Source organism: Callorhinus ursinus, unplaced genomic scaffold, assembly GCF_003265705.2.
Source record: "Callorhinus ursinus isolate GAN/ISIS: 27379988/994484 unplaced genomic scaffold, GSC_fseal_2.0 scaffold12, whole genome shotgun sequence".
In the NCBI taxonomy this organism is placed as follows: domain Eukaryota; kingdom Metazoa; phylum Chordata; class Mammalia; order Carnivora; family Otariidae; genus Callorhinus; species Callorhinus ursinus.
This window is the reverse complement of record NW_027397074.1, coordinates 62,941,752-62,965,214: the sequence shown is the minus strand read 5'-3', so window position 1 is coordinate 62,965,214 and position 23,463 is coordinate 62,941,752. Positions and strand designations below refer to the sequence as shown.

The 23,463-nt window shown below is 41.1% G+C and overlaps 1 protein-coding gene across 2 annotated transcripts in view; it reads left to right on the top strand.

Moving 5' to 3' along the window:
* Window positions 1-23,463, top strand: part of AASS (aminoadipate-semialdehyde synthase) — a 59,032-nt gene that overhangs the window by 28,276 nt on the left and 7,293 nt on the right. For both annotated transcript variants that reach the window (XM_025865718.2, XM_073899132.1), the window contains 8 exons: window positions 5,156-5,215; window positions 5,362-5,429; window positions 8,023-8,144; window positions 8,330-8,456; window positions 11,931-12,041; window positions 12,134-12,242; window positions 13,852-13,992; window positions 19,554-19,721. In XM_025865718.2, the coding sequence (XP_025721503.2) occupies window positions 5,156-5,215; window positions 5,362-5,429; window positions 8,023-8,144; window positions 8,330-8,456; window positions 11,931-12,041; window positions 12,134-12,242; window positions 13,852-13,992; window positions 19,554-19,721 (906 nt within the window). The remainder of the gene's footprint in view (window positions 1-5,155; window positions 5,216-5,361; window positions 5,430-8,022; window positions 8,145-8,329; window positions 8,457-11,930; window positions 12,042-12,133; window positions 12,243-13,851; window positions 13,993-19,553; window positions 19,722-23,463) is intronic.

Sequence of the window (23,463 nt, the reverse complement as noted above, 5' to 3'; positions counted from 1 at the left end):
TCCTTGTCCAGACTGAAAGAGTTTTCAGCTCTTCTTCAAATACATTTTCTGCCCCCTTTTCTCTTTCTTCTCCTGGGATCCCTATAATGTAAATGTATTATACTTGATTGTGTAGCTGAGTTCCCTAAGTCTGTTTTCATTTTGTATTATTATTTTTTCTCTCACATGTTCAGATTGATTTTTTCCATTACTCTATTCTCCAGGTCCCTGACCTTTTCTTCTGCTTTCTCTAGCCAACTATTTATTCCATCTAGTGTATTTTTAATTTCAGTTATTGAATTCTTCATTTCTGGTTGGTTCTTTTTTATGTTTTCTATCTCTGTTAAGGTTCTTACTGAGGCCCTCCCCTCTTACCTCAAGAACATTTTACTTATCTCCATTTCACTTAGGTATCTTGCTGTGATTTTGTCCTGTTCTTTCATCTGGGACATATTCCTCTGTCTCATTTTGTCTAACTCTTTGTGTCTATTTCCATGTGTAAGGAAAGTCAGCTACATCTCCTGCTTTTGAAAGTAGTGGCCTTATGAAGAAGAGGTCCTGTAGTGCCCTGTAGTCCAATGTTCCCTATTCACCAGAACTGGATGTCTCCTATGTGTGCCGTGCGCACTCTGTTGTTGTGGCTGAGCCATTTTTTTCTTCTGTTGTCATCTGCATGGCCCTCTTTGCCTGTTATGGGCAGGGTTTGGTCCCTGTGATGTTAGTAGGTTGGTCTGGGGCTGCCTTGGGCTTGAGTTGCATCAGACCTGGCATTTGCCATAGATGCAGTAGCACTGAGGTGCAGGTTGCTTTCCCTGTTTTGTCTTCTGAAAAGCTTTTGTGGGTGGGTGGGACCTGCTGTCAGATCAGCTGTCTGTCCCCAGCCCACTGCTGGGGTTCAGTCTGACTGGTGTGTGTGGTTCTCTTTCCCTCTCCCTGGAGCAGGCATCGCTTTGGAGTGGTGCTGGTCCATCAGCGCTGCCTGCATACTGCCAGCCTTGTGGCAGCACTTTGGATGGGCTCAGACCAAGAGTATATTGGAGGGGCTTGATCTGCAGAAGCCTGTGGTGTCAGATGTGGGGTGTTAGCAAGGCTTGCACAATTCTTTAGTGGGAGGAGACATTGAGCTGAGGCCTGGCTTGAGGGGGTGTGTCTACAGGGGAACACACAGGTAGGGCACACTGTTATCAAGTTAGGTAGAAGTGTAGGTGCTACGCTGCTTTCAGCTGGTAGCATGTGTTTATGCTGGGGGGTGGGGCAGGGAAGTAGTGTAGGCCAGCTCCTTGATTCCTAGAGAAGTCTCTCATGGATTCTTGCCCCCAATCCCCGGCACATGCTCTGAGATTAGTAAACAAATCTTCCTCCCATATACCCCAGGCATTTTTCAAACTGCTGCTTCTATGCTATATCTCAGTGGGGCTTTTTCTTGTGCTGTCTCTTTAAGGGCAGGAACTCAGTTTCATCTTGCCCTCCTGGGTCTCCCAGAGCCAAGCCCGCAGATTTTTAAAGTTACAGGTTTTAAGGACCGGTGCCTGTAAAAACTTGTGCAATTCAGCCCTTCTGGTTTTCAAAACCAAATATTATGGGGATTCATCTTTCCTGTGTGGGTTCCCAGGTGTGAGAGTCTGTTTCTCTCCCCTCTGTGTGCCTGTGTTGTCTCTCCCTCCTGTGGAAAGTCCTGAGGATCCCTGCATCTCAGCCCTTCCTACCCTCTTCATTGTGGCCTCTTCTCTTCATTTAGCTGTGGAGTGTTTGTTCTGCCAGTCTGCAAGTCATTTTCTGGGTTATTTAAACTGATGTGATTGTTACATAGTTGTGTCTGTGGGAAGAGGTGAGCTTAGGGTCCTCCTATTCCACTGTTTTCCCCAGACAAAAAAAGTTTTATCTACTTTTTTGAAGCTAAAAACTGAGGCTTTTCATGTTTTACTCAATGGGAAGATTGGTCTGAAAAGATCTAATTCACCATTGCTGGAAAGAAAATGTATATTTAAGTAGGCAATATGTTTTTGCTTACATAAATTGGCAGTTGATAGACTCTTAGGCAATGTGACAAGGTTAAAATTACCTGACAGTGAGGTGTTGGAGGTTTTTGGTCAGACTAAGGCAGGTGATATTGCATAGATGTCTGACTAAGCTGGCTTCTCTAAATTGTCACACCTTTTTCCTTTTATGTATCATGATAGTCCTCCAAACAGTGTGGTGGGATTGTCTTGGGGGCATCTATCTCAGCACTGTCTCTGAGCACTGGACATTTGTGAAAATTTATGGCTTTATATTGTAGTCTTGATATGTGTGTATCTGCTTACCACCAAAAAAATTGAGTATATTGTCTGTGTTCTCTTCTGATAACTGTATGGGAACTGTATTTAAAGTATATGCCCTGTTAAGCATCTGACTCTTGGTTTTGGCTCAGGTCATGATCTCAGGGTCGTGAGATCGAGTCCTGCATGGGGCTCTGCTTGTCCCTCTCCCTCCCCCTCTGCCCCTCCCCCTACTCTCTCTCTCAAATAAATAAAATCTTTTTAAAAAAAGTATATGCACTTTTACCCCTAGATTTTCCTTTTTGACATAAGGTTCAGACCTTGTGGCATTAAAGGTTATCATTCTGAACCAATAGAGAAGTTTATTTCACTCGAATTAATGGCATATTTATTGTCTGCTGGAATAAGGCACATCTATGGATGAAGAAAATTAAAATACACCTTCTGACCTATAGAAGCACGAGGTCCAGGAAGTGGATGAAACAGGTGTGCAACCCTGCCATAGGTAGACGATGAGAGCCATTAGGAAAATGCTAATGAAGTTGTGGAGGGCGAGGCTCTGTCTTGTTGGGTAAAGTCAGAAGGGTTTTATGAAAGAGGTGACATTTGAGGCAGCTCTTGATAGATGTATAGGATCTGTTCATCTGCATGGGAATGGGAGGCATACTCTCTGATGAAGAGAGGAGAGCAAAGGTGGGAGTTGAGTTAACAGAGGGTTTCTGTGAGCTGTCAAGTCCAATACAGTAAAGGGAAGTATGTTGGTTCCATATTGGAAATGGTCTTGACACCAGGATAATAGCTTGAAATTAATTTAGGAAAGAGTGATGAGCTCTCAAAGGTGGTATATGTGAAAGTGACATGGCATGCCATACACTTTAGGACCGTTGTGCTTATATTTTTGTCATGGTTGAATTCCAGCAAGAAAGACAGTTAAATGCAATCATTCAGCAGCCTTTTGTTTTTCATGTTTGCCTTTCTTTGGGTGGACTCAGGATAGTTACTTCATTTTCCTTGGAAAAATCCATATGATTATTGCATATATCCATTTATCTATTTATTGAGTATTTACCATTTTATTGCACAGGCAAGATGCCAAGTGCAGTTCTTAGCTTCAGTCTGCTTGGGGGCAGATTTTGAGAAAGGCTTCACAGAGGAGGCAGTTCTTCAGCTGTATCTTGGAGGATGAAGAGTGGGAATTCCATGTAGAGGAATAATAGCATGTGAGGCATCCACATGGTATAGCACAGAGGCGTGGGAACGTTAATGCAGATGAGCATCTTCATAGTGTTGATAGGACTGGAGTTTTGGGTATGAGACAAAGGGAGAATTGTGGTTGGAGAGGCAGAGACAGACTATAGAGTCTTGGAGACCACATAGGGAACGAGAGACTTTTATCTTGAGGGTTTTGGAAAGCTACTGGATTATTTTAAATAGACACAGAAGAAACAGTCAGGTTTGTGTTTTAGATTGAAGATAAATGGAAGGAGAGAGGTGGGAGGTAGTTCCCCTGGTCTCAGAAAAGCCTGAGTAAGGCTGCAGAATTAGGTATAACGGTAGAGAAAACGGAAGGATACACAAGAGTTCGGTGGTTTAGCCATATGCCAAGTGAAATTCGAATCCCATGTTGTTATTCACTGACGGTTTCTGGCTGGAGACAGGGTTAGTAGGTGGAGGAGTCGGCTTGAGGAAGGAATAGTCACAGGTGCCTGGGTAAAAGAAGCAATGGAGGACACCAGGTGTGCCAATTCCATGAGTTTCCCCAAAGATGCCCTACCTGCCTTATAGATACATATCTTTTTTTTAAATGCCCATATCCCAGGAATAGATAGCATAAGTGTTGGATGTTTTAGACACATGAAAGTAGTTTTGATATTTATTTTATTTTTTTAAAGATTGATTGATTGATTTTAGAGAGAGAGCACAAGTGGGAGGGGCAGAGGGAGAGGGAGAGAATCTCAAGCAGACTACACACTGAGCACAGAACCCAACATGGGGCTCGATCCCACAACCCTGAGATCACGACCTGAGCCGAAACCAAGAGTTGGATGCTTAACTGACTGTGCCGCCCAGGTGCCCCTGGTATTTATTTTAATACGGTAAATAAATATTTCTCTGCCAGTATCTGGTAGTTACATTTTGCTCTTTCTCAGCTGGGGGAGTGCTCTAGACTTAAACCTACAAGGATAAGGAGGGAATGGTTGTCTCATTGACCCTAAGGTCCTGACCATCAGAAGAAATACTACTAACGTATATGACCTTTACTCTTGGCAGCCTATTCAGGAATTGGATACTTTGTAAGAAAAGAGGAGGATTAGAAGGATGGTGGGACGTTAATCTGAGAGATGTGGCTTTTGTTTTTGGCCATCTGACTCATTCTTGTAAGATAATGGGAAGAGTGGATGACTTTTTGAGGTCTACTTTTTTCTTGATAACTTTCGAAATGCTGATGTGCCTATACATTGAATAATATGGGCCTGAGGGAGACTCCGTATTGCAGGCTTGATGGCTTTTTGTCTGAAAGGCCCATTTTCTTTTCTGCTAGAACGGTGTGAACCTTTGGGGTGGGATTCAGGCCCTCAGAGTGGGAACTATGGCTGTAAAGCTTGTGGTGATGTTTGCCAGCATGTTCAATATGACACATCGAACTGGTGGGGAAGGATAAACCATTTTGTGTTTTTAACAAGCAAAGATGATCAGATTTTAATTTTAAAAGTGGAACTTGTGCTGAAATAGGTTCTTAGGGGACAAAATTCATTGCTTGTGGACTTCTATTACCAATTATTTATATTTAGTGATCTTCAGTAAACTTTTGTAAATTCTTTTTTTTTTTCCTTTGACTAATACTTTAATATGGAAACAAACACCAGGAATTCTTCTCTACAATCATTTATCTCTTACCAATCTCATTTTCCTTTCAGATATTATCAGATGCGACACAGCCTCTTGAAAGTCAGAATTTTTCTCCTGTGGTACGAGACGTAAGTTACGAAAATAGTTTTTTTCCACTACCGTCCTCTCTCCCTCTCTCCCTTTCCCTTTCTCTCTCCATCTTTGTTATATGAGCCCCTGTTTGTGGGTCTAATATATGGACACTAAAGAAATGTCTTGTGTCATACACATTTAGGCAGTAATTACATCCAACGGTGTATTGACGGATAAGTATAAATATATCCAGAAACTCCGAGAGAGCAGGTAAGCATTATTCTTATCTTGGTTTTGTTGAGTATTTTTAAATGCTTCTTTGTGAGTTAATGATACTAGGTTTATACAGTTTTGAAAATGTCTGTACATATAGGAAATCCAAGCTATGTGACTGGCTGAAACCAGTGGGAATTATTTTCCTCTGAATATCATTTTGGCTTTCTAATCTCCTATTGTAGACTTGTGTGTAAGCAAGCAGAAGTCTAAAAAGTTGTCCTTTGAGTAGCCCCTTTTTCATTCTCTAGCATTTTGCATATTGACATGTCTCAGCTATTTTCTTTTTTTTTTTTAAGATTTTATTTATTTATTTGACAGAGAAAGACACAGCGAGAGCAAGAATACAAGCAGGGGGAGTGGGAGAGGGAGAAGCAGGCTTCCCGCTGAGCAGGGAGCCCGATGTGGGACTCGATCCCAGGCCCCTGGGATCATGACCTGAGCCGAAGGCAGACGCTCAATGACTGAGCCACCCAGGCGCCCATGTCTCAGCTATTTTGTCAAAGAAAATAAGCACACTGACCCTTTCTGTGGTGCTTTCAGTCTGATTTTTAGTTGAGGGTTTGGACTCTATTTTGTTTAGTAAAATGTTTAGGCAAGTGGGCTCTTATTTAGAAAGTAAGAGAAGTCATGAAGAAAGAAAATGGTGAGAGGTCAGTTTTCCCTGGGAATTCTTCTTAGGATGAAGGTGCCAAACAATAATGTGGTAAATGTATCCTAGAGAATAGTTCTCTTAGAAAGGTACTTAGCTAAGGGCCTTGTTTCCTTAATTGATTTTACTGTTCAGGGTTTGAAAACATTGACATTTCTTTGGAATGTTCTGGTCCTCTTCATCTGATTGCACTTGATTTGTGTTTATATCTGCTCCACTAGTCTATTCACATTTAACAAAATAACCCATGCACTGAATTCTCAGGAGAGACCAGAGTGGGAAAATTAAAAAGAAGCAAACAAACTGCCTTATCTTCTTTCTCAGTTCTTCTATCTCTAAGAAGTAAAGAGATTTGCTTGGATCAAGTATACTACTGCTGTGCTTGTCCATCCATGATGTGTCAGTGAAATATTCTGGCATAAGATACCAAGAGAGATTTGTTTTTGTTTTCGTTTTTAAACTGGCTAGCACTATAGTCCTGTAAGAGAGTTTCTTATAGGGGAAACTTCACATATGTTCATATTTCATAACTCTCTGTATCGTTTGATTCTTACCATCTGATGATCTCTATATTACTAATCCTAATAACATGTGTAACATGACTGGTCACGATGTTTTCACTCTTACACACCATATTTCTTATAGCAGCAAGTCTGCTAGGACTTCCTATCCCCCTTCCTAGTGGAAATTCTGATAATGAAGATTGTATTTTGAAAGGAAATTTAAGTTATCTTAAATATCTGCCTTACTCGAATAGCCTCTTCGTCACTTAGCACAGTGATTATTAACTTCAAGTGTTTGAGGTAGCTAATGGGGTAGACAGTATTAAGATCTAGGAGCGAGTTTTTAAAAATGTGTTTTGAACATTGTATTTTTGGACATCAAAACAATGAAATTTAATTACTTAAACTATAGAAAGTGTTGTTAGAAAGGATATACAATAACCAAATAATTGTGTTCTTTTCTGGGGGGTGAAATGGATGGGAGTGGAGGTTAAAGGAGACTCACTTCATCAATAACGAGTATTGGGGGTGAAGAGGGGCAGGGACATTTTGTATTTAAATTTATTTTTATTCACTTAGAATTAATGGCAAGGTTAAAGTTTGAGAGACATCTTGGCCTAAAAGATTCCAACAACAGAGCTTTCTGTTCCTGTCCCTGGCACCAAGGCATTCCCGTGGTCTTACATTGATATTTGTGAATTTGAATCAACAGAGTTTTAATGAGTATCTTCCATATTTAAGACAAAATTTGTTGAGCACTATTGGGTTTATAAAGATGAACAAGACAGTCACAGTGTCGGAGGTCATAGTTTATAGGAAAGACAGTTAATCTGTGATGAAGGGACAAATTCCAATAGAATAAACTGTTCAAGCATTAAAATCCTGCCTAGTAATTCATCTTAGGTTTTTATATTTAACCCATGGCATTTGTAATTTCAAAAGTCTGGTTTTAATCGTTTTCAAGTGACCCTAGTGATAAATGACAAAACAATGCCTAATATGGCTAATAACAATCTCCTTCTCAGATTGTTGTCTCCTCAGATTGTTGTGAAGGGTAAGGTTTCTGAAGTATAGCCCCCGGCATGATTTTGAATCATGTCCCTTGGAAGGATAAAATGTGAAACCAAGTTACTCAGTTGTGAGTAAGCCAGGCGATGGTCCAGCATCTGCACCTCCCCGGTGGTTGGGGATTCATGAATGTAGGGACATACACCTCAGAGAAGTCAGGGTCTGTTATTTATCATGCAAAATCTAAAGTAATTAATGAAAAATGTTGGTCTAGGGAACTCCTGTTGAGGTTCTTATTATAAGAAATGTGGGGAAAATTATTGCTTCACCGTCTAAGGTTTGGTTTGTTTGGGGGGGACAGCAAAATTTTGTTATTTAAATATTTTTGTTGTTAAATTATTCTCCCCTTCCCCTCTTTCACTGATAGGGAACTTGCTCAGTCACTTTCAATGGGCACCAAGAAAAAGGTCTTGGTTCTTGGATCTGGTTATGTATCCGAACCTGTATTGGAATACCTGTCAAGAGATAACAAGATAGAAATAACAGTAGGTAAATAAGCCCTAATTTTTAAAGAAGAAGGAAAACCGATTTCAAAGCATGCTTACTCCGTGAATTTTAGATGACTATCTTGTTTCTAAACTCTGAGAAATTATTTTTGGAGATGTTAAAATGTGTTTTACTCTCTGGCTAGTGAAGGGTAATCTAAAAATTGGACTTTTATATTCTTGAAATAGGCTCTGACATGAAGAACCAAATTGAACAGTTAGGTAAGAAATATAATATTAATCCTGTTAGCATGGACATTAGCCAACAAGAAGAGAAGTTGAGCTCCTTGGTGGCAAAACAGGATCTTGTCATCAGGTTAGTATCTAGGAAGAGATGATTGTCATATATTTTGTTGCTGTTGTTTTGTCTCTTTCCTTATTTTCTCTTTCTCCTAAGTAAATTTTTTTTTTAAAGATTTTATTTATTTGACAGAGAGAGACACAGCGAGAGAGGGAACACAAGCAGGGGGAGTGGGAGAGGGAGAAGCAGGCTTCCCGCCGAGCAGGGAGCCCGATGCGGGGCTCGATCCCAGGACCCTGGGATCATGACCTGAGCCGAAGGCAGATGCTTAATGACTGAGCCACCCAGGTGCCCCCTACGTAAATTTTCAGTTGAAGTGTGCACCCAGAAATGTACCCAAATCATAAGTGTATATAGTTCAGTGAATTTGCACAGTGAACACACTTCATAACCATCATCCACATCCAGAAACAGAATAACAGTACCCCAGAAGCCCGCCATGTGTCCATTTCCATTATTAGCCCTATCCCTCAATGGTAAGCACTGTCCTGGCCTCTCATGTATACATTAATTCTTGCTAGTTTTCAAATTTGTACATTTGGAGCTACTCAGTGTGTCCTCATTTATGGCTGCCTTCTTTCTGCAACACTGTGATTGTGAGAGTTGTTTGTGTTGTTGCCTGTAATTGTAGTTTATTCATTCTCATTGCCATGTAACATTCCATTGTGTGAATATACCCCTATTCTCCATTTGACTGTTGATGGATGTTCAGATTGTTTCTGGAATTGGGCTATTATGAATTGTGTTGCTATGAACATTTTAGTATTTGTCTTTTGGTTGCCATATATACACATTTCTGTTGGGTATCTATCTAGAAGTGGAATTGCTGTGTCAGAAGTATTAATGTTTCATATATTTTGGCAGCTATTTTATCATTTGGACTTAATAAAGCTTGAGTGAAAATGAGTAGATTCTGTAGCCTTTTAACCATTTTTAGTCTTATTGCAGGAACAGATCTTGAACTATAGTGTTTACTACTGATAAAAATGCAGATCTAACTTCTAGGTACAGAGCTACATGAGGGTACTCTATAATTAAACTGGGTTTTAAAATACCAAAGTGATGAGAATAGTCATTTATTCTTAGAATATAATTTTTCCAAGATGGAAGAAAGCTACCTGCTCATCCATAATGAGGTGACTTTCATAGTTAGATCAGATTGAAATGATATCTTTGGAGGAAGTTCTGTGATGTCCTACTTTAAACAACAACAACAACAAAAAGGGTTTAGAAAACATACAGTAGGAAAGGTAATCCTGTGTGGGAACTTATGTGTTATCTCTTGATGTATTTAAATTATAAGCTCACTTTAGGCACTTAAAATGTTATTCTATTTATATAAATTTAATGTGCAGTAATTTTTATTCAGCAAAAATTTACCAGTGACCCATAGACCTTGTTTGTCATTGATATGATTATGATTCATAAGGGAATGTTCTAGCCTCCTGAATAAAACAAAGGGAATTTGTTTCACCACACAGATACCTAAATAAAACATTGTTTTTCTTTTCCATAAAAAAAGAAAACATTATAAGACACATTTAGTTTGAAAAAATTTAACATTAACAAAATCTGTTTTATATTTAGTTTTTCTCAGTTCGTTGAGTTTCCATGCTGAATAGTGGTAATGTTGTTAGACACTGTTATCCTGTAGCATTCTTTAAATTTTTTTATTTTTTAAGTTGGAGAAAGTGTTTTGATGAAAACACAGTAATAGTGACTACCAAAATAAAATGAGGAATATGTTTCACAAAAAAATTTATAAGAATATGTCAAATCCTTATGGTTTTAATTTGGCGATTCTAGTTCTTAATGATTTAATGCAAAGTAGTAATTGAGTTCAGTAAGTTACTTTGAAAATTCCATTTGTATTTTGTGTATGTTTTAACAAGTGACATTTCTAATTATTTGGATTAATTGGGTTGGAGTCAACTCAAATCATTCAAAAGTTTTGTCCCTTTAGTAGGTACTATATTACATATGCAGTGAGTTATGAATGCTAATCCTTTTGTCTAAAATAGGCACCATTAATCAAAGTTCTGGCATTCTAGTTCTTAGCATATTATTTGGTTAGTGCAGATTATGCCGAGTTTTCAGATGTTATTAGATCTTAATAAAATTTTTATTAAGAAAGTTTTTAATGTGGGGAATGTGACAAAAAAAACTCTACCTTTAAGATGATGCCATTGTACATTTTCTGTTAATATTTTTCCAACAAAGAGTTTTGCATGTATTTTTTTCATTGGTTTTTAAGGGCTTACCATATTTGGTAATAATTCTTTTTAATTAAAAAAGTCAAAAAACAGAGCTTGAGAGTTTTCATATTGATACTGGCAAAGTATGAACACAGTTTTATTCCACAGGATAATAAATCTGAGTAGCAATACTTTACTAACCTGAGGAGGCATAAGTATCTCAGAGGTGGTTTTATTTTTTTGTTTTTAGAGAAAATCTGAAATTTGCAGGATGAATTTGACAAATACAGTGATAATAGTGTGATCATGTTTACAAGTTTGTATTTATATTTTCATTGTACTATGTAGCTTGCTTCACCAGATAGTCGGTAAGCTAGTAGAACTTGAATATTGTTAGGCAATTGACATGATGTTTTATTATTCCTTGGATAGAACATGAATATATTCATTTATATTAACAATTACGGAAATTCATTTTTTGTGATTGTGTAGTCCTAGTGCCAAATTAAAACACCAAAGCCAGATTTTTAGAAAACTGAGTTGAAGTTAAGTTTTGAACACAGTTTCATTTTTTTTTGCTTAGCATATAGATTTCTAACCATTTTGAAAGCTTTTGCACCGATCAGTACCATTAAAGCTTATTTCTTCCTTTGGACCTTCTTAGATTCTACTCTGTAATGTAACATCTGGGTCACTTTGACTTAGTTTAACCCAGCCTGATAGCCATTTGGGAAATATGGAAGAAAAAGAAAAAGAACCTTATCTTTTAGTAGAGGAGCCAAGATAGAAAATCATAGAAATATAAGGATGAATGGAATAAATCCCATTAAATGTTGCAAAGAAATAGCTGAATGAATGCAGAAGAAGATCTGGCTTTGGGGGAATCTGGGGGAGCTTCTTAGAGGAGGTGACTTTCCAGACATTTCTTCAAGTAGGGTATGGCCTGGATGGGGGTGAGTGGGTGGACATAATATTCTAGGTAGAAGGTACAGTGAGAGTAAAGTTCCAGAGCTGGAAAAGTACAGGCGGTGAGTGGAGAATTATAGTAACTTCTTTGGTTCCCATATATGGTTTATGAAGAAGATAGAGGGAGAATAATGGAAAGATTAGGTGAAAGTCAAATTGTGGAGGGTTTTAAATGTGATAACAGGATGAATTTATTCTGTAGTTCTCAAAGAGTTATTGGTCACCTTGGAGAGAATAATCAGAGTGATGCCTTAGCTTTAGTGCAGTTCAAGGTATATTCAAAGGTAGGGTTGGGGAAGTTTCTTATTAGTTTCTCTCTCTTTTTAAGCTTGTTGCCTTATGCATTGCATCCTCTTGTGGCGAAGGCATGCATCACAAGCAAAGTTAACATGATCACTGCAAGCTACATCACACCGGCGCTAAAAGAATTAGAAAAAAGGTAAGTTTCAGTCATTTTCAACTGAGTAGCTCCATGGCATTATTTTTATTTTGTATCCAACTTTTTCTTCCTCCCCTTCCCACCTGTTGTAGTGTGGAAGATGCTGGTATCACAGTCATTGGTGAACTGGGATTGGACCCTGGTCTTGATCATATGTTGGCAATGGAAACCATAGATAAGGCCAGGGAAGTGGGAGCCACGGTGAGTCTAATTTATACCCAAAGGTCCATCTAGGAAAATATTAAAAGGTCCAGATTTTGGTGTACAGAAATAATCTTTTTATAATTTTGATTAAGGAAGCTGCTGTATTCTAACTCATGTTGACTAGAAATTTCTAGTAAAATCCTTTAACTGCGGATACATCTGTATGGTAAAACAATGTCCAAGGCTTAATAATAGATTTTTAGAGAAATAGATGCTACTGTAATATTTTGTTTTAATGAAAGATTTTAGACTGCCTTTGGAGATGGTAAGGTTTGACTTTTATTTTTTAATTTTTTTAAAGTAGCCTTAAGAACAATCATTTTTATTTTTTCCCCCACTTGATTTGTTTTTTATTATTTTTAAAATTTAAATTCAATTAACATATAGTGTATTATTCGTTTCAGAGGTAGAGTTCAGTAATTCACAAGTCTTACATAATACCCAGTGTTCATTACAGCACGTGCCCTCCTTAATGTCCATCACCCAGTTACCCCATCTCCCCACACCCCTCCTCTCCAGCAACCCTCAGTTTGTTTCCTATAGTTAAGAGTCTCTTATGGTTTATCTCCCTCTCTGATTTTGTCTTGTTTTATTTTTCCCTCCCTTTCCCTATAATCCCCTGTTTTGTTTCTTAAATTCCCCATATGAGTGAGATCATATGGTAATTGTCTTTCTCTGATTGACTTATTTTGCTTAGCATAATACCCTCTAGTTTCATCCACATCGTTGCAAATGGCAAGATTTCTTTTCTTTTCTTTTCTATGGCTGAGTGGTAATCCATTGTATATATACATGTACTATATCTTCTTTATCCGTAAATGGATAAAAGCTTGACTTTTTTTTTAAGATTTTATTTATTTATTTGACATAGAGTGACACAGCGAGAGAGGGAACACAAGCAGGGGGAGTGGGAGAGGGAGAAGCAGGCTTCCCGCCGAGCAGGGAGCCCGATGCGGGGCTCGATCCCAGGACCCTGGGATCATGACCTGAGCCGAAGGCAGACGCTTAACGACTGAGCCACCCAGGTGCCCCAAAGCTTGACTTTTAAAAGTGGGGAAAATTCTTTAGAATAGTGTCAATCTTTTGGTATATAAAGTATCTTTTGCACATGAGAAGGAACTATTGGATATGAAAATGTGATAGAATCAGATTAAGTGCTTTAGGTTATATATATGTAACAGTTATGGAATCAAATATGGAATCAAATTAATTAGAATTACATTTTATATAAAGATTAATTATATATTCTATGTTAATAGTAATTATTTATACTTATATATTACAAAATATATAATCAAATATATCATTTGAGCACAAAAGTCAGGAGGAACTGACCAAGCAGAATTGAATTAATAGTTGGATTTTTAGCTAGCAAAATATTAGTCACAATCTCCAGTGGATTTTAAAAATATGTGTGTGTGTATATATATATATATATATGTATATATACACACACACACACACACACATAATATAACTGATTTAATCAAATGGCATTTGGCTTTAAGGAAGGCTTAAGCCTTTGTAAGTTTAAGAAAAAGAAAACGTAGCAAGTTTACCTCATTTACCCCATTTCTGTCATTGTCTTTCATCCCTTATTTTACAGATTGAATCTTATATTTCCTACTGTGGTGGGCTTCCAGCCCCTGAACATTCAGACAATCCTTTGAGATACAAATTTAGCTGGAGTCCAGTGGGAGTTTTGATGAACATAATGCAGCCGGCCACCTACCTGCTCAATGGAAAGGTGAAGGATTATCAGCAAAGCTTTAGAGATACAAACCTGCAGTAACTGTCTCAGAAAGTCCACACTCTTCCTCCCTGATACAGAGACCTTTGATATTGGCTGTGCTGTGTGTCCTCCATTCTCTCCTCCACCAATGTTTCCCAGCGGGTATTTTCTGTTCCACTTAGTGTGGTCTACATGCTGTTCCCAGCAAAGCCTGTGCTCATTCTTTCTTCTTCACCTTCTTGCAAGTTGTTTCTGCATTTTGAAAATTTACTTCTCAACTTGTCTGCATATATAAATACAGTCGTCTTGTGATTTGTTTCAGCAGGACAAACATTTACTGGGTCCTAAATATGTGCTGAGTCCCTGCTCAAGGTTGTCACACTGAATGAAGTTCCTGAGCTCGGAGAACTCATAGCTGGAATGGGGGTGGCTCTTGGAATGGAGGGTTTAGTGGGTCAGTGAAAGAAGCTAACTTTCTTTCCCAGCTGCTGTGTGTCAGAATGAATTCAGTGTTATTTTCATCATCTTGCGGTAAGGAAACTGTGGCTCAAAGAGAATGTTCACGATCATTCAGCTGGGATTCAAACCCAGGTGTAACTAATCCCAAAGTGTATTCTCTTCTCTCTTACCAGATTGCCTCATGGGAGGTAAGACAGACACTGGGATAAGTGGCTAAGCTCCGGCAGGAGAAGTTCTAGAGTGTGCTACAGTGCCACAGAACGCAGATGAGAGGGCAGTTGATTTGACCTTGGTGAGGATGGGGAAGAAGAAAGCAGAAAAGAGATGTGCTTGGCCTGGGAGGAGAAGCAGGTGCCAGCTGGGCAGGGATGCTGCCACCTTAACTGCTGAGCACCAACCTCATTGATTCTTGCGACCACCCTAGTAGGTGGCTTAGCGACCTCAGTAGGAGGCGTAGGAAGCATAGCTAACTCAGCCACAGTCCAAGAGACCACACGTGGCACAGCCAGGGCCCACAGCGCACTCGTTTGCCTTCCTAGTTCGTGCCTGTAGCCATAAGGAAAGATTCCTGTAAGGAACACATGTGACGGGACTGAGGGCTCCTCTTGAAATCTTGTGCTCTGGACACCTCACCTCTCCCTAGCCCTGCGGGGAGTGGTGAATGACGTGATCAGCTGCGTGTCTTACAAAGATTATTCAAGGAGCAGTATTAAATTCCAGTGTATCTGAATTTAAACGTATTTTGTGTACAAAGGAGGAAGTTGAAAGACACAAAGTGAACGTTCTTACCAGGTATTGTCTTCTGTGCTTACGATGCGTAGAGTGTACATCATGGCCTTAGGTGCACACTGGAATCATTAGGCAGTTTAGAAAATAGAAAATAATGATGACTGGGCCCATCCCCAGAGATGCTGATTTGCCTGGGTTTGGGGATTTTCAAAAACTCCCCCGAGGGATTCTAATGTGCAGCTGAACTTGGGAAGAGCTGACTTAATGACCAGAGGACTATATGTGGCTGCACTTAAAACACTAGCAAACAAGCAGGACACTTTGATGCTACACATGCATGTGTTTCAGGATATGAACCAGGACCCCTGAGTTCCGGTCCAAGTGCTGGCATCCCTCACCGCACCACCAAAGTCCAGGCAATGGTGAAGGTCCACTGGGCATCAGCCTCCTGATGGTAATGTGGCTACTGATGTCCCACCCAGTTCTCCAGTTCTAAGAATCATGAAGGTTTGGGCCCGAAACAGTCTGACGTTCTGCAAAGCACGTCCTTATATGCCACTGCCTGCCTCCTGTCACGTGTAGCAGCTCCTTCCACCTCCTGCCATCCTGATAAAGAGACTGGCCCATGTTTGGTGTACACTAATCTGTGAATGCAGGGAAAATGTCTTGCTTCCATTGGGCAAATACTTATTTTCAGGAGGCCATATAAATGAAAGGGTGATAACCATGGAAGGGTCAGCAGAGTGCAGCCTGTGTGTGAGAAGGAGCACGGGCTTTGATGTTAGTGGGCCTGGCTTTGTGCTCTAGCTCTGCCATGACCAGCTGGGTGGTACTAGAACTTCTGTGAATCTCTCTGAGCTTTGGGCTCCTGGTCTGAAGATAAACAGAATCACACCAGCCGTGTGGGGTACTTGCAGTGGGGCTCACTGGGGTCAAATAGATGGCAATCTGCCTAACAGCAGGTTCTCAGGCAGGGGGTAAGTCCCCAGCAAAAATGAGCTATGTCAACAAATTGAGGGTGGTGAGTGCTCAGGAAAAGCAAGAGATTATTTTCAGGCAGCAGAAGTTGTATATATTGAATTTGAAGTTTTTCCCTTTCATCCTAAACTCCTTTTGTAAAAACGGAATGCTTTTTGCATCTCCCCGACACTGTGGGGGAGGCTGAGAGAAAACATGATGCTTTTCTTTTCTTTGCTAAAATGATACTTTTTTCAAGGTCCCACTCAAGTTCCCTCTTGTGGATGCAGCTTTTCCTGACCACTCCAGCCCCCATTCACTATTCTTTTGTCCCGACTCCCACACGTTGTGTGTAAGAAGCTTCCGGATGCTGTATTATTCGCTCAGTAATTTAAGTGCATCTGTCTGTCTCCCAGCACAGATTGTTAAACTTCTTAAAGCTTCTCTTGTGTTCTTGCCCCCCCCATCCCCTCCGCCACTATCACCCCCACCACGGAGCAGCCCTTATATAAGTCAGGGAGTCATGATGGAGAGTCAGGTGACCTCTCTGGCTTCTGCTTAAGGTTGAAGCCTTAAACTTTTCCAGCAACTCAGTCAGTGGCCTATGAACTAGGATGTATCTTACTGTCCTGCATCCTTGCAGGAATTTCCGGCCACTGGCACCATTTTTAACTTCTAACTTCTAATAGTGTTTCTAGCAAATATGATTCCCTTCCACATATTTGGAAGACAGCGGCTGTGTCTTCTTTTAGTCCAAGGGCGGTGGGGCATTGGTGGCACTGGGGAGTGACGTGGCAGAGCCCCCACATGGATGCAGCGTGATCCACCACGTGGGTCCACCACGTGGATCATGTTTGCTCTGAAAACAGCTCTGAGATAGGTTTTGTAGCTTTCTTTCCATTGCCTGCCCCTAGCTGGACTGCAGCACCCAGCCCTCCTTTGTAGGAAGAGCCGCTACTCTCCATTGCCCGCAACCATTTTGAATGCAGTTAGCAAGTGCCATGATTGGAATGCCGCACCTTGTCAATCAGTAGCCTTCTCGAAATGCTGATCCACAAATAAGCACAATTAGGGGGACAGTATGGTGTAGTAGAAAGAACATGGACATTGGAGTCTAGACAGATCCAGGTTCAAATCTGCCTCTGGGTGACTCTCAGTTTTGTGTGAACTAAAGGTAATGTGTATAGGGCACCTAGCTCAGAACAAGTCCTATATTTCCTGTATTTAAATGTTTTGTCACTTTAGCAATCAAGCTTATTGTCAGTCAGTAGTTGGGGAAAGACATGTGGGTGTGGGAAGAGCTGGATTTAGAGCAGCCTGTGGCCGTAGTGGGTCATGAACCACTATTTCTGCTCCCCGTGGGTGTTGGGAGTGAGCACCGTCGAGTCAGAAAAAATGCATATTCTCTGCCAAATAAATAAGTATGTCTTTCTTCATCTAAGCCATTAATAAAATATTAAATAGGATAGGGCTTATTCATGAACCCCACAATATAGCCCTAGAAATACAACTCTGTATTGAGGTCAAGTGACAGTGATTACCCTGGAATTTTGGGGACAAGTTGTTTTGGCAGCTGTCAGTCTCTTAAGTGAATCATGACTATTCAGCTGCTATTTCCCTAGTTTCTTCCAAGGATCTGATGATAAACTTTTATGAACCAGCTGATTTCTTTCTGGTTAGTAAAGTGCTGGAATATAAGTAGTCTCTACAGAATTTTTCTTTAAAACAATTTACTCACCTTCAAATAAGTAAAAAACAAACAAACTTTAGAATTGCCATGAGTTCTAGAAGTGAGATGTGTGTGGAGACCCTAAAGGTTAACATTTGCTTTCTTACTAGATTTTTTTTTTTTTTTTAATTTTACTATTCTGATAGAAGAGATTAGTGTGAAAGCCATAGGGCAGAAATGGTCCCTCTGGAAATGTTCACTGTGAGTCCAGGGGAGTTTCCTAAGAAAGTTAAATGAGAAGTCCTCCTAGAGTCCTTCAGCTTCTCACTCCTAGAATTTTAGTGGTGCTTGGTGCTCTGCAAACCTAAGCCTTGAACTGCAGAGATGTCACCAGGCCTGACTCCAGTCAGCAATGCCCATTTCCTTCTGGGCCTTCAGCGACCTACACAGACATGTCCTTTTTCTCTCTCAGACGAAGGCACATGCAGAACCTATCTACAAATAAACTCTAGGGCTCATTAAGTTTAGCAGAAGACTCCTTTGGGTGGTTTTTGCAGCTGCAGACATGTGGTCAGAAGCTGTTTCCAGTGGTGCAGGAGGGACAAACCTAGTTCTACCAGCAGCCCCCATATTCTCAGCCCTGATTTGATCACGCCAGAATGTTTTTCATCATCTCACAAACCTCACACGCCAAAAGAACAATTTAGTCCTTTCATCAAAATCAAAGGGAAAAATATGCTTCGGTGCAATTTGACTGTGATCGGGGAGGGAGCGGGTAGGAGGATTACGGAGAAATAGCAGAGCTTGGGAATTCACTTGACTTCTCACCAGCAATAAGACTAGCACTAGCAGTAAGGGGTAGCACTTCTTTGAGTTTCCCTGTATGTTCACGCATTGTCTTTCTTGTAAGGGGACATCTCTCCCGTTCCCTGTCCCCAGCGTACACCCGTAGGGTGACTAGTCCAGGCTGTGAGCTCCTTGTACTTGCTCCAGCACAGCTCCTGGTACTTGGCTGACATTCAGTAAATGTTCAGTGAATGAAGGAGGGAATGAAGACAGAGACAGCAACTTCTTCATCACTCTCTTTCCCTCCACAATGAGTGTGATCCTGGCACAGACATGGTAGGTGCCCTGTTAACGCTAGCTGTGACGGAAATGCACAAGCCTGGTGCCTGATATGCAACATTCAAAGGCACATGTAAGTGAAGAGTGAAGTGAGGATCTTGCCACTGTTAGCTGAGCTTAGCCATTGAAATGAGGGTCTGTTGCTTTTTGCTTATTGTTTATTTAAAAACAAACCCCTAATGGGGCATAATTCAGGCCATCTAGATTTAAGTCAGATTTTAAAGCTTGGGAGAATCATGGCCTTCTGAATTGTTAGTGGAATCGCTTGAGTATGGGATGCCAGTTATGGTAGTTTCATTAAAATTTTTTTTCTCAAATCCTCTATTGCTTTCTTTTAAAATGTTGATTTCCTTTTTTTCTAAACATTTTATTTATTTATTTGACAGAGAGATATAGTGAGAGCAGGAACACAAGCAGAGGGAGTGGGAGAGGGAGAAGCAGGCTTCCGGCTGAGCAGGGAGCCCAATGCGGGGGCTCTATCCCAGGACCCTGGGATCATGACCTGGGCTGAAGGCAGAGGCTTAATGACTGAGCCATCCAGGCGCCCCGTTGATTTCTTTTTTATGCAAATAATGCAGATAAGTCCACAGGGGAGCACAATGTTGTAACCCCATTGTGTGTTTTCAATGTTCTTCAGGTTGTGAATGTTGCAGGGGGCATCTCCTTTCTTGATGCAGTTACTCCCATGGATTATTTCCCCGGCTTAAATTTGGAAGGCTATCCTAACAGAGACAGTACAAAATATGCTGAGATTTATGGCATTCCATCTGCGCACACTTTGCTGCGGGGGACACTGAGATATAAGGTAAGCAGCTGTATTTGAGATGAAACATACTTCCTGTTTTTTTTTTTTTTTAAGATTTTATTTATTTATTTGAGAGAAAGAATGAGAGAGAGAGAGAGAGCACATGAGAGAGGGGAGGGTCAGAGGGAGAAGCAGACTCCCTGCTGAGCAGGGAGCCCGATGCGGGACTCGATCCCGGGACTCCAGGATCATGACCTGAGCCGAAGGCAGTCGCTCAACCGACTGAGCCACCCAGGCGCCCATACTTCCTGTTTTGATGTAAGTGACGTGTACGCTTAATTTTTCTTAGTAATGAAAATAATTAGGATAATAAACCAGGTTGGAGTCTGTTTTCTCAGCACTGTTTGAGTGAATGTTTTAAGAGACAACTCAAGATGGCCTGAATCATGAGGACTTGGCGGGGGGGTGGGGCAGGTGAAGGGTTGGTCACCTTCAGGTGTAGTGAGTTTTGGGGTCAAGTGACCTCAGGGGCACTTGGTTTCTCTTTGCCTCTCATCTCTTCCTTGGAGTGCTGGCTGCAGTCCCAGGCTGTACATGGTGGCACGGTGGTGACAGCATCCCCAGCCTCTTGGTTCACATCCAGTGAGAATGAAAACGTATAGCTAAAAATATCAGTGGGGTCAGTGGGATAAAATATGCCAATCAGCTTTTGCCTTTTGTTTCATGTCCTGAAAGCTGAAGATACAGTCAGCATCATTTCCCCCAAAGCAAATCTAAAATGTTTTTACCACAAAGTGGGGTGTAGATTCTAGGGGTATAAATGTAAATGTCCACCACACATTTAAGTATTAATCACAAAAGAGTAGTGACAAGAACGACCAGATTAAGACAATCAGTGTAGTAGTTTCCTAGGGCTGTTTTAACAAACTGCTGCAAACCATGTAGCTTACAACAACAGCAATTTATTCTCTCACCATTCTTGAGGTCAGAAGTCTGAAATCAAAGTGTGGGCAGAGTTGTTTTTTTTCTGGAAGTTTGGAGGGAGAAACTGTTCCATGTCTCTCTCCTCTACTTCTTTTTTTTTTTTTTTTTTTTTTAAAGTTTTTATTTATTTATTTGACCGAGAGAGTGAGAGAGTACAAGCACAGGGAACAGTAGAGGGAGAGGGAGAAGCAGGCTTCCCGCTGAGCGGGGAGCCCAATGCGGGGCTCGATCCCAGGACCCTGGGATCATGACCTGAGCCGAAGGCAGACACTTAACCATCTGAGCCACCCAGGCGCCCCTCTCTCCTCTACTTCTGATGACTGCTTGCAGTTCTTGGTGTTCTTTAACTTGGCACACTGGTCCAACCTCTGCCTCTTATCTTCGTATCACCTCCTTCTGTGTGTGTCCCTCTGTCCTCTTTTCTTCTTGTAAGGACACCAGTCATTGGATTTAGGGTCCACCTTAAATATAGATTGGTTTCATATCGAGATCCTTAACTAATTATATCTGCAAATATCCCAGTAAGGTCATAGTCTGAGGTTCTGGGTGGATGTGAGTTATGAGGGAGACACTTCTCAACCCACTCCAAGCGGCATCTCTAACATACCACCTCTCTGAAAATCAGAGATCTGGTTTCAGATCTGGATGCCCCATGAGATTTCCTGGGGAGGGCAGAAAGGGGGTTTGTCATGTGGTGTTAGCCACCATTCACTAATGATCTTTTTCTCTGGAAGATGGAAGACACACAGGCCCATCAGTGATAACCCTTCCATTCTTTTTTTTTTTTTTTTTTTTATTTTATTTATTTATTTGAGAGAGAGAGAGAGAGAGAGAGAGAGAATGAGAGATAGAGAGCACAAGAGGGAAGAGGGTCAGAGGGAGAAGCAGACTCCCCACTGAGCGGGGAGCCCGATGCGGGACTCGATCCCGGGACTCCAGGATCATGACCTGAGCCGAAGGCAGTCGCTTAACCAACTGAGCCACCCAGGCGCCCTAACCCTTCCATTCTTGTGCATGCTTTCCACTTGCTCTTTTTTCTTCACTAGCTGCTGCTTTTGCCCGGAACTTTTTCTCTCAGATATCTTCACACTCTCATTTGGCTCCTTCAGGACTTGGCTCTCATGAGGCTTTCCATACCATGTTATTTAAGATCACGGGTCCCTCATCCAGAACTTTTCCTGTCCCCCTTCCTTACATGGGGTGGGCCTCAGGAGTCAGTGAACACTGGTGGTGTTATTCCTGTGTGCACAAAATTCACGTAAGAGCAGAGGTTATTTCCACAGTGTTGGCACATGAAGTCTGGCTTCTGGTTTGCTTTGCTTCTCCACGTCAACTCCTCTTTATTTGTTTGTTAGACTTATTTGTATTTATTTTAGAGAGAGAGAGAGAGAGAGAACGAGAGCAGGGAGAGAGAATCCTCAAGCAGACTCCCTGCCAAACATGGAGCCCCACCCTGAGATCATGACCTGAGCCAAAATCAAGAGTCAGCTGCTTAATGGACTGAGCCACCCAAGCACCCCAACTTCTGCTTATTCTTTTTTTTTATTATGTTATGTTAATCACCATACATTACTCCTGTTTATTCTTAAAGAGAGAAAGCCACTATAGTTCTTACTCTTTAAAGCTTTTATTACATTTATTGGCACTGAGCAGTGCTTTTAGTTAGGTTTCTATGTATATTTTTGTTGTCTCCTGAAAATGATTGTAAGCTCCTAGAGGGCAGGTACCTGTACTCCTGGTGAATGTGATGTCCTCATGATCTAGGAATCAAACAAGATGTCAGTGAAGACAACCAAAGGCGATCTAGGAACCATGGATGTTCCATAAGCCTCTAGGCACAGCAGAAACTCTAGTCTGAACTGAAGCCTTAACATCCTCAGTGCTGGCAGATTTCTTGATTCTGTTTTCTTCATTTTGTTCTAAGAATATAGTAGTTGCATTTTTGAAGGGGTTCAGGAATTAGGGTTTTCTTTTGTCTTTTGTTTTTGTTTTTAAGTAGGCCCTGTGCCCAATGTGGAGCCCAACATGGAGCTTGAACTCAAAACCCTGAGATCCAAGATCTGAGCTGAGATCAAGAGTTGGATGCTCAACCAACTGAGCCACCCAGGTGCCCCAGGAATTAGGATTTTCTGATAGTTTTAGATATAGTCTCTTGCCAAACATGTAGACCCAGGAATAGAACATTTTAAGAGCTTTAAGAATTGGGGCACCTGGGCGGCTCAGTCGTTAAGCATCTGCCTTCGGCTCAGGTCATGATCCCAGGGTCCTGGGATCGAGCCCCACATCGGGCTCCCTGCTCAGTGGGAAGCCTGCTTCTCCCTCTCCCACTCCCCCTGCTTGTGTTCCCTCTCCCACTGTGTCTCTCTCTGTCAAATAAATAAATAAAATCTTTTTTTTTTTTTAAAGAGCTTTAAGAATTAAATAAAGCTCTCAAGGATGTGTATGGATGACAGCCATTCCCACAGAACCCCAGAAGGTGGAAGATGTTGCAGTGTTCATATCCATGAGGGCCACCATTCTGGGCAATGCCTTCAGTTACCCTTCAGTAACCCAAATATTCTTTCCAGTATTAAAGATGAGACACTATCATTTGAGCATGACAGAGAGGCCTTGGTTACTCTCCTGTGCCTGCCTATCACCTGCGTGTCCTTGCAGACCCAGCTTGCTGTCACCTTGCCATGGGATCTTTTCCAACTCCTCCTTGACTCCCCTCCCCCACATTCGTGTGATTTCAGAAGAAGCCCTCTGATTCCTACCTCTCTTCCTGCTCCCTATGTGCATTAGGATAGTGGCTCCAAATCAGCAGAATGGATTATCT